The sequence below is a fragment of the Notothenia rossii genome, assembly GCF_949606895.1.
Source record: "Notothenia rossii genome assembly, chromosome: 4".
Classification (NCBI taxonomy): domain Eukaryota; kingdom Metazoa; phylum Chordata; class Actinopteri; order Perciformes; family Nototheniidae; genus Notothenia; species Notothenia rossii.
In genome coordinates this window covers 69,664,530-69,676,667 of record NC_136902.1, presented here as the reverse complement: position 1 = coordinate 69,676,667, position 12,138 = coordinate 69,664,530, and the positions used below count along the sequence as shown (strand labels likewise).

At 38.4% G+C, this 12,138-nt stretch overlaps 1 protein-coding gene across 1 annotated transcript in view; it reads left to right on the top strand.

Moving 5' to 3' along the window:
- The window catches only part of LOC307036128 (LHFPL tetraspan subfamily member 6 protein), a 40,714-nt gene extending 35,609 nt beyond the window's left edge, over positions 1–5,105 (top strand). Inside the window, exons 3-4 of the mRNA XM_079676153.1 lie at positions 204–302; positions 4,344–5,105. Of these exons, the coding sequence (XP_079532279.1) occupies positions 204–302; positions 4,344–4,462 (218 nt within the window). The 3' untranslated portion in view covers positions 4,463–5,105. The remainder of the gene's footprint in view (positions 1–203; positions 303–4,343) is intronic.
- The last annotated feature ends 7,033 nt before the right edge of the window (positions 5,106–12,138 follow it).

Here is a 12,138-nt window from a genome sequence, read left to right as displayed (position 1 = left end):
CAGGCAAGGTCTCACATAAAACAATGTAGACCTTCCCTCAAGGAGCCGAGTGAACACCTTGATGGGGAGAGTTTGTCCTTGCTGCGGTTTTCCCCCTCACAAAAGCTGTCTTGTCAGCCTCCGGTCATATTTTGTGATGTTTCTTTTTTTTGGGCTACTACTGTTCCTCCATCACTGACAGACTCCCTCTCTCTCGTTCTCAGGTCTGCTCATAGGATCTGGCTGTGCACTCTATCCATTGGGATGGGACAGCGAGGAAGTACAACAGACCTGCAACAACAGCTCGGACCAGTTTCAACTAGGTAAGATGTCTACTAATACACACACACACACACACACACACACACACACACACACACACACACACACACACACACACACACACACACACACACACACACACACACACACACACACACACTACAGCCTGACACCATCTTACACACTGATGCTTCAACCATGACTGTGTACATTTGTCTTGTGTTTGCCAAATGTTCCGGCTCCAGAACTGATAAATGTATGAACAAAGTTGAGAACAGACTTTTATATCTGGCACTTGACATGCTGCCTGTTCTATAATACCAAGCAGACACAACTCTCTGGTACTGTCATATACTGAAGAGACAAGATCCCTTGGTATTTAAAATATATGATAAAAAGTAAACAGAACCTCCTGTTGCTGTCAGTTCCTGAAGTGTTTTATAGCTATAAATATGTGCTGAGAATAAGCATGAGCTCGATTGTTGCTCAGTATTCAGCTGGCATTCCCTGGGCTATCTCATAGACAATATAATGTTTCTGTATTAGATGGTAGGCAGTTGGAGGACTATTTATACTGCAGGTGCTCTTATATGATCAAATAATCAAATAATAATAATCAAAAAGTGTTTGAACTTTTGATAAAGCTGTTGAGCCCATAAATGATTTAATCCAGTACACTTAGATTTGCTCTCTCTTTTAATTTACATCAATGTCCACCATGCTTTTTATATATTTGATTCCATACACAGTATGATAGGTAGATGTTCTGATTACCAAGCAACTAGTTAAAGCTGGAGTAGGCAGAATATTTGTTTTAATTAATGGCCAAAAATGCCATTAGCCTTTCGGCATAATGTAATGGTCTGAGAGAACGGCCTTAAACTGCAGACAGACTCAAAAGAGTATCTGCCAATATCGAGAAGCGTTTCAAAAGGAAAAAACTGTTGCTAATTGGTTAGCATTGCTAAGCTGTTAGCAACATTTCGTCTCCATCTTTCTCATAGCTAAGCCTTTTGCCAACCTTAAGCTTATGACTATGGTTATCAGAAGGTTAAACTATTTGCAACCTTTTTTTTCTTAACTTCTCTGAAATGTTTCCTGATATTGTAGCGAGCCTAGAATGAGAGTATGTCATCTCAAAGATATTTACGGACCCATGAGTTGGCAAATAAAACAGGAGTGATTATTTTCATTGCATTGTTGCTATATAAAGGCATCTAGATCGTTTAACATGATTGACTAGTGGCTCATACAAGTTACTGTATGAATTACGTCACATGCCTGTGCTCTTGGACAGAGAAGGGAAAGAGGACAGCTGTTATTTTCGTATTCTGGCATTGTTTTGCATTTTACAGAGTACTGGCTACCCTAGGGTGCAACTTGGATGACAATTATGCTGAATTGCTATTAAGGACATTTTACCCAATGATGCCAAAATTAAACTACCGACTCCAGATTTAAAGTCCCCCAATTATCTGCTGTAGTGTTTGTAATTCAACTTTGGACCTGACAATGAAGCCAGAGCACCACTAGTCAATGAATGTCTGTTTCATGACAATTTGTTGTTGTTGAGATATAGTTCTGGACAGTTGGATGAACTCAATGAAAGACCAAGCAAACATTCTTCAAAATCATCACCGACATTAAGTTAATAAATACAAGTTGATATATGCACATTAAAACGATAATATTTCTGCAGATATGTGATGGTTCTAGCAGCTTTTATATAATCTTGTTCATATCATTCAGAAGGATATAATTCTGTGTAGTTTAAATTTCTAAACGTATCATCTCAATTACTGAGATTTCAGACCATGTCATCAGATGTAATTATGTTGGAAAGGAGTTCTTTGAAAGAACATCCTCTCAGTACATACAGTATGAATTATTGTTAACAAGTGGGTTTGCATCAGCGTGCAGCTCAGATGAGGATGACTGCACTATAGTTATTCACCTCTTTCTTGGTAGCGCCATGACAAGTCGCTTGAGAACTGTGGATTTCACACAAGAAATGATGCCACATTGAGAACTTCAAATCTCTCCTTCATTAATCATGAAGAGAGCAGGGAGAACGTAGTGATTCAAAGATGAATTTGAATGTTTCTGCAGGACAAATTAATTGCATGTATGTCTAACATGAAAAAGTTGGGGAAATTATCCCCAACTTATGTCTTCAGAATGGATACAGGAAAGTCCAAGTCACTGTTTTGTAAACCTTAAATATTACAATATTATTACACTCATATTACACATTTAATACAACCATATTAAAACTTTGTTACACCCATAATGCACCATAATTACACAGTTTCTGCACCCATTTTACACATGAACACAGCCTTTTAACTCACTGTATCCCACAGGATGCTATGGGTTAATGGAATATTCCCACATCATGTTTATAGATAAACTACAGCCATACAAATGAGTGTGGAGTTGAAAAGAGACATTTATAACAGAAAATGTACTTCCAAGAAATAAGCTGTTCAATTATAGCTGTAGTATCAGAAGACTGCTGCTTGGATGATTTGGAAATGAGACGCCTCCTCCGACTCCCACCGGCTTGTAATTAGATAACATTAAATCAGAATATAGAATCGGAGGGATGAAACCCCTCTTTAATGGTCACACATGCAGAGCACACAGCACCCATCCTAGTGCCAGGAGTCTAGTAGTAGGAGCAGTGGGCAGCTATTGTACAGCGCCCGGGGAGCAACGGGAGTGGGGGGGGGAAGGGGGTTGGCCGGTACCTTGCTCAAGGGCACCACGGCAGGGTCCAGGAGGTGAAGTGGGACCTCTCCAAGTAGCAGTCCACACTCCATATTTAGGTCTGTTCGGGGACTTGAACCGGCGACCCTACGGCTCAAAGTCCAAGCCCCTACTGACTGAGCCAATGCCAGATATCAGACACTTTCTTTAAATGCGATGTTTATAATGAGGGAGTTTTGATGGTCATCACAACATTTTCCAAATTTAGAATCAGATGTAGGTCATATCCTTGTTTAGTCATGCACATAATTTCCTTTGAGGATTATAGAAGATGCTTCTAAGGAGGCCCTTTTACGTTTTAATTTGTGCTTGCTTCTTGCTTTTGGCTCAGTTTCTGCATTTTTTCTTTTGCCACTGTTTGTGCTTTTCAAAACTCTGTGTTGTGAGAACACATTTGGCACATACCACACTGCAAATGAAGTTAAACTATGTTCAGCATATCTGTTCCAGCGATGCTATCTATTTCTGAAATTGGAAATGTTGTTGCTTGAACAAAGATGTTAGGCAGTTCACAACACTTATAAGGAAATGTTGGATCTAAGGCAAGGATAAAGCTGTAGTGTAGTTTTGTTTTGATACAGTTCTCACAAATAAATTATATCATTTAAATGTATTTTGAATAAACCAAACACAATCCTTTCTACATTCCAATAATGCCTAAAATGTTACAGTATACATACAAATTAGATAGTACTATTGATTAATACTGAATAGTTCTACATCATATTCTTAATGGCCAAATTCATAGCAATTCAATTCCTAAATATATGGAATCAAGTAAGACTCTTTTATAGCCCCTTAACTATATATAATAGTGAAAATATCACACTTTGATCCTCTTACATTTTGTCATGTATACACCATTGTCCAAGTAGAGATGTTATATATTTTGGAAAAGGCAACAAAACAAACAAAAAAAATCAGAAACGGCTTGTTAAAACTAAAATGTCCTTTATTGCAGGTACATGACTTAAAAAGAGACACTTTTATAACCTCCTGCAGTATATTCAGTATCTATTTGGAGTAAACTGTTTTAGAGCTCTTGTATAGAAGTGTGTTATAATATTGTACTGTATAAGTGAGATTTGTGAGCCCAAAAAAGCTCCATTAAGGTAAACACTTCAGGGCTCCTCTGATGTTCAGATGTTCTGGTTAAGCCAAAATCAAATCAGTTGTTTCCCCGCCAAAGGATTATCTGAGGACATTTCATTGAAAGCCATCCGTGGGTTTTAGGAGTTATCCCGCTGACAGATGGACAGATAAAATAAAGGGTAGAAAGATAATCATCCTGAATCCTCTGCTCTCCTCCGCAGGTTCCTGCCAGATCGGCTGGGCGTATTACTGCACAGGGGCCGGGGCGGCGGCGGCCATGCTGCTGTGCACCTGGCTCTCCTGTTTCGCAGGGAAGAAGCAGAAGCAGTACCCGTACTGAAGCCAGGCTCAGAGGGACAGACCTCAGAGGGTAAACGACGAAAGGGAGATGACTCTGTGGACACCAACACAGCACATTGAGCACCAAAGACACCAAGACACAGTGCTCTGGACATCATGGGACACAATCCATCTGACAACTGCAGGGACTGTTTCATAATGTAACACATACACATGACTTTGAAAAGTGCTTCCTCTCTTAAAAAGCTGTTCTAAAATGAAAAATGTATGGACCAATCCTATTTGTAAAATTGTTACATTTCTTTAAGAGTATTATCTCTTTTTGTTGTCTTCCTCCTCTTCAGTCATTGATGTTTATGTGATAGTGTTCCCTGTGATGAAGAGAAAAGTAATACTGCTTCATTGTTATGTGAAGTGTTTCTGTCTCCTCTTCATGTCTCATCCTTGCCTTAAACACAAAGTGAGATGCAATAATCCCTATAACGTAAAGCAATCCGACACTGGCTGCCTGCTTCCTCAACCTTTTCAGATCCCAAAAATCTAAGCATAGTTTATTTAACACATTCATAAAGATATACGTTGTGTATGATAATGTATCTTATCATATTAGCACATGTTTTGTATTCACTCTTCATATTATTCTTTGTTATTATTCTTGTTTTGTAAATAAATGTTTATTGAAATTCTGGATTTAAAGAGTTATTTCAGTCCCACAATACGCCCTGAGGTACACCGAACAGAACTCTCACATTCCTAAAATCTTTTCCCATGACCTTTTGGTCTTGGTAGTGTTGGCTACATGTTTTTCCCCACCAATCGATAAAGAGGATAAGGGTGGGCATTGCTGTGAATTTAACTTTTCCCCCGTTATTGATGAGGTAAATCGCACAAACTCCAGACAGATTATTTGCCTTTTCATCTGGTTACTAGACTTCAAAGCGTCCGAGCCTTTCCAGACAGAGCTTGAGATGTAATCATACCCTGGCACATAAAGAAGGCATCCATCAGCTTATTGTCTAGGGCTATCTCATAGTTCCTCTGAATAATAATGAACCATCGTGAACAACAATAATGCTAAACTTTCATAGCAATTACCACAGCTGCATGTGTGTCATCCGAGGTGTGAGTTTTTCAGTTACCCTTTTTAGTCATTTGTTCCTTTTTCTTCTCCTTGGATCAACAAACAGCACTTCCGACTTTTCTCCAAGTGTTCAAAGTCAGCTGTATATTATTTGGCCCTCATTAGCATGCCCATTTTCTCACAACGCTCAGCATCCCCCAGATGATACAACCCGCCCCCGTCTTCCAATCCTCACTTGAGAAATCTGTCTCAGTACTTGCTCTGTTTAATATATGTTAGCATGGCTCCTCTGCATTCTGCTCCCTCTGATGTGCCGTGCTGATTGATATCACCAGTGATTGTTACAGAGTGTCAACCAGATGCCTAATCTGCATGCTGACACAATGGGGTTAAGTTGGAGTGCTCCCTGCTTTAAATCAGTATACCCGTACCTCCGACTGACAGGGTGTACGATGCTTTCTGAGGGCTTGTTACTCAGGCGGCTTAAAACATGCAAAACGTGGGTTGAAATGTGTGGTACTGGTAACTGGGAAGTGCAGTCTACTGCGGAGTAAAAGGGATATTACAACTGCCTATAACTATTGTGAATGTAAGCTGACCAGAACTGCAGATCGCTATGACCATTTTTGAGTAAAACGTTTAATAAAGGGAGGACCACAAACTGATTTATACTCACCATTGTATCAGGGAAAATCGCAAACTTAATGAAAGAACAGCAGTGCTTGCCTCGAAGAAGGTCTCTGAACGGAACTCATTTATTAAAAAAGATTATTGCACAGATTTGATTGTGTGGATGCTTTTTTCATTAAGTTTGATAAAGCACCTCTGCAAAGTCTCTGAGTGAGTGGGTTTATTTTTCTATTTGCAGTGTTTAAATTGGGGTAAAGGTAGAAATCGAACCGATATGACTAGTGCCAAACCTGCAGGGTGTAAACACTTAATACGAAACAGTTAAGTGTCACTTGGAGTGTCCAATTGATGGGCAGAGCCAAGAACCAAATGCAAAATTGCCAAAACTTGAAATACATCTAAAAAAGAAAGTATATATGCATATATTTAAAAATGACTAATTACCAATTTTCTCAACACACATGATTTGGGAAGGCTAGCATTTACTTACTGGATTAGTTCTTTGGAGCAATAGTAGAATTTCATCAGCTCATTTGATATGGGTATGATTCAAAAAAGGATTCTTTCTTTTTTATTACCATTATTATTTCCGTTAACGTGAATGAAAAATAAAAGGAGATCATTCCGCTTGATCAATTCTACTGAAGCAACACAATGGTATGGCACCAGTTCAAAACCCCTACAATTGTGCAGCTCATTTTTAACAAATTTGAAGCAGGGGATATTTAACAGGGAGAACGCACTGAATCACCTTCAAAAAGTTGAGCCTAGGCGGCCGGCCAGTTATGATACTACATCAATTAATTCTGTCTAATTATTTTCCCCCTACAGCACCCTGGTGAGATAATTATTGCCCTTAAGTGCAACCCTGCTTTAAAAAAAGCTGTTGTGCTATAACACCAATCTCCATAAAGATTGTGCTTAATTGATAGTGCCAGATAGCAAAATACTGAGACATGACTGGGATTATACTAAGCCTGTATCGCAAAATAGTGGCCTGTCACTGTCATCACCCCTCAGCAGTTTTTTTGTTTTATTGCATTATAAATGTGAATGTACTGGCAGTAATTAATTAGATCTCCATTATTTTTAAATATCTGCGACACAACAATAAAGACAGTTATGCACGTGATTCACAATAACTAGAAAGTAACACTCAGTGGTTTGGGCTGAAGTCTAAATGAACTAAAAAACAACTCGACTCACACATTGTTCCTTGTTTCCTACACAAGTCCCCACTGTATTAAAAGGAAATGCCAATTAGCCGTATGCAAGTTATCATGTTTGTGTGCTCATTGAAATAAATGAATGAATTATTACATACACCACACTGCTTCAGCAAAATAAATCAGAGGCTGCTACTGAAATCTCATTGACAGGGAAATATACAGATTGTGACTCACAGTACTCCAGCTACAGGGACACAGGGAAGCTGCGGTTTTTAAATGAACAGTTTGTTTGAACTCAGAAGAGGTAATCCCTTGACTGGGATAGCAGTTTTTAATAAGAAAAAATGTCAATTGCCTCAATATTAATCAAGCCGCTGTTTACCTAAAACCATGCCATGCACGCCCACACAGGTGTTTCTAATTCTGGCTTATTACACAAGAAAAGCACAGATGACTAAGTCTCCCAATAATCAGTGACATTGTCAGTCAGCATTATGTACACTTATGATAGAATGTAGGATTAGACACAAGGTAATCTGCATTCAGAAGCGTAGTTCCAATTGTATTATGTACTATTTATCTTCTTCTTTTTTTTTTAAATGGGCATAGAGAAGCTGTCTGTGATGCCCTCTTGTTTCCACCTATTCTTTGACATTGATTTTGAAGTTTAACCCTTCCTCCACATCATTTCATTGCACCATTTCCTCCGGGTGATTTTCTCGGTAGGAGAAGAGTGTCACGAGGGACGGGAGGAAAGAAGTAGGAGTGAAAAGGCGTTGCTATCCTCCCATTGATGTCAGCTAGCATCAATGAAAAACAACGCAAGCAGGCCTTTCACCTTTCAAGCTTCCTCAGTTAAAGTTCAAACTCAGGCAGTGGCATTATTTCCAAGCCTAGGTGAGACATGGGTACAGCAATATCATACTTCTAAAGACCAAAAGTAACACACCACACATTTCCAGAATCCAGAGAGCTGAAATCCTACCTCTGGGCACAGACTATAAAAACAAACATTGTGAGCTTCTCAAAGCTTGCACAAAGATGGCACAGTTTCCCTTCATTTCCTGAATGGAGTTCCTTTGTGCTGTTTAAAGTTTAAAATAAAAGAAGCCTTCTCTTTACTCTGTGAGCATACACCCCTATAGAGATGGAATATATAAGGCACAATGCAAATATTCAAGGGCCCTATGGAAGACCTACTGGAATGTGAGATATATGCAGAGAAGATGCAAGAGCAGCATTTTGTGAGCTGCTATCTAATAATTGTCACAACACTGAGGTGCTGTTAGCGTTCAGCGTAATCAACTCTGCTATTAACCGTCTTCCCAGGAAAAACATGCTGATTCTTTTATCCTTCACCAAAAGCTTGTGAGCAATGGAATTACACTCTTTAAAGATACTGTTTTTAACCTGTTTTTCTGTCAAAGACGTGTCAGTCATATGAAACGTGTCAGGAGCTCTTCCAGGAGGTCTCTGATAAAGTCAATCCCAGCATCTTATCAGTCATAAACAGCTCTCTGGCCACCAGTATTTATCAAGTGTCAAGCAAACAGCAGTTTAGAATCCAGCCTTGATCCCTTAATCCTAAATAACTATCAACCCAACTTAAAAATGCTCTTTTCCGGCAAGTTATTTGATGCAAACTGAAAATGATTTTGAGTAATTTTATACTTTTGAGACCTATTAAAGTAAAACAGCCCATCATAGTCTTAGTTTAACTGAAGATAAAGATCACACCACAATTTAAGTACTTTTGTAGCTATAACAGGAGTAAAAAAAGATTGGTTACAAACTCACTGAAAATTAGCACTTATTTTGCAAACAAGCCCTGATAAACCCACTTCATGCTATCCAGCACTGCATAACATACCATGACATTCAAAAGAGTAATACTTATAAAGTATACATTAAATATGTTATCACAACGATAGGTGCAGACCAAAAAAAACATTCACAGTGGTAAAAGATTATGTACCACAAGTTGTATACTCTTTCTGGGTCCCTGTGACCTTTTCCTCTGGTATTCCCGTTGTGCTCATAGACCTGTGTGGAATTTTGGGACTCCTCGCTCAGGAATGCTTCCCATTTACCACATGTTCTGCATTTCCCGTCCAATAGTACCCCTGGAATTTCTGTAGGGGGGAGCTACAACAATTGGACTATTGTACATAGGTATGTGACCAGAAACAAAACTGCCATTGGGTGATCCCCGTTCCATTTTATAAGGTTATATAAAGGTTTTTGCATTATTTTGCATTACAGAAGGTAATGGCCTGTTTTGATCAATGTAATCTCCAGAGATTATTAATGGGGTTTTTTTTCAGCCAAATCAGAAGAAAACCATTCAGGGTTTCACATATTCTTGATTGTTTTCACTCTTTACACCATTTTAAAAAGGCTTTGTCTTTATTTAGGATGGGTTAAGATTATGCTTATTCTTTTAGTGACCTTTTCACCTCGTCGTCCCTTGAATAATCAGAGGCCAATATCCCACTGACACATCCAGACCTTGATGCATTCTAACAAGGATTAGACCTGTTCCACTAGACATTATTAGTTAACTGATAATCGCATTGTTAGTTGTTTTTATACTTCTGGTATGGGTATACGTGCTGTTAAACTCACAAAATCTCTGTATAAAAAGGTGTAATCTGCTTACATCTACAATGGTGATTTCTTTATTGTATGATAAACCTGGCAGGTTCCCTCTGAATTAGTAAAGTGTATCTGTCTCTAAAAAAGAAAGAAAAGACAAACCCTCTGTTAAGTATGTTCAAATGGACCTTAAAGTTGAGATAAACATTGGATGTTCAACAGGGTGACCTTCACCATCCACAAAGCAGCGTCACAGACATGGCACCATCAATTATAGTTTTGTTTCTTTGAAGTCCATCTTAAATAGCCTGATAATCAAACAGAATTGCCGGTTCAGTTCATTCATTGCTTCTATTTGAATTGTGGAATAATTTCAAAGCGATCCAGAGTTTTGGAAGCAGGCTGAAAGTACATTGAATGTAACATCTTTGAACTAGTTTATAACATCAATAGCATAACTGAACACCAATTATTGCTCTATAAATGTTTATGTTTTCATTATTGCATTTCTCATAGGGTGCCTTCATTTCCATATCTATAGGGCAATGGGCCAATATTACAGTATTAAAAAAGTATCCGAACTTCATTTTTTTCAAATTTAACCTCTAAGTATTAGAAAAAAAGATTGGTAAGACTTTTTCTCTTCTTTTTTTTCTTTTTTGTTAGAAGAGATGTATTTCACTGATAACCTCTGAAGACATTTCTCTGCCTTTTTTGGCCCTTGACTCTAGTTTTTCTATCGAAAGCTTCTCATGGCTCCAGGAGTTGGAGAGTTACCCAGCTGCCATGTGAATAGGGAATACTTTTTATATATTCTCTTTCAAGAACTTGAATGGGATTGCTGAATGAATGATAGGCTATAGAAGGGATGATGTAATTAAAACTGGCTTAATTCATATAAACATCAATAAACAAGTCTTATAAATTGCTCTGTCAAGGAGAGGAAACCTCTTCACCAGAGTTCTAATGTTATTCAGCTTTCATATTTTCTGCCGCACATCTGCTTCATGTGGGTCATCCGTCAGCAAAAACTAAAAGAGAAGTGTCCCAGCTTCTGAAAGATACCGATGCATTGAAATTAAACTGTCTCTGCACCACAGATACCTAAAGAAAGTTTGTACCTGGACAAACATGATCTTCATCTCACGAGAATCACCTCACAAATTAAATATTTGTATATAATGTTTTTTAATGTGAGGTATGGTCTCCATCCAGTACCATCCAGGTTGCGGTTGGCCCACCTTTCAATTGACAGTGCTACACAACGATATAATGCAAATTGCAGTCTTCTTAGAAATAGATCAGTAAGATAGTACAAAAACTAACAATACCGTAATCATTCATTTGTGAGTAGAAGCTCAACTGAGGGGGCTTCTTCCTGAACCTTTTGAACATGGGTAGTGGGTTCGAATCCACCATGATCCCTGTGCGTGCTCTCCATGTGTCAGCATGGGTTTTCTTCGGGTTCTCTTATTGTGAAGCACTGTGATTGACTGGCATCGCCCATTGTCAGCTTGGATTGGATATTAGTGTTTTATTCAGCTCTAAGAAAAGCCAAAGATGTGCCCAAACAGCTTGTGCAGCATAATCCAGGAGCTGTATACAAATTGTTGCACCATGTCCGATATTAGCCTCAATATTGCCTTTATTTTCCTCCTGTGGAAAATTATGGCCTGAATGGACTGGGCCACTGCCAGAGAGCAACACGAAGGAGGTAATGAGGCAAACATTAGACATTTGGACCCGCTATGCAATAGTTTGGTAATGATGAGTGTACACAAGATGCTAAGGGGATTTTGCTGAACATTAAAGGACCTTACCGGTGTGTTTTCAACGTTTAGCTCCTTAATTTAACTACCTGTACACTTTACATTTGTGCCAAACATTTCGGCGAACAAATGCATTGTTTGTATTTCTGGTCGTCTCCATACAGTGCTGTGTGATATTAATTATATTAGCAGGAGAAGGTAGTGCAATCCATCACAATTAATGTTAGGTCTTCGTATTTTAAAATATAAAATGATTCGATTTGCCATGATTGTTGTAGTGTCATAACATAATGGGATTTTCAAATATCATATACGTGAAAGGACTTCAGATCAGTACAATGTATTTCATATCTGCTCCTCCCACAATTTGTAAAGTAATCTAACATTAGATTTACTTCATTTGATCCAGAGTGCTAAATTGTTTACCGGCAAATTGTAGTTTAGAGTATATTTCTGTCTGTTCCGTTGAAAA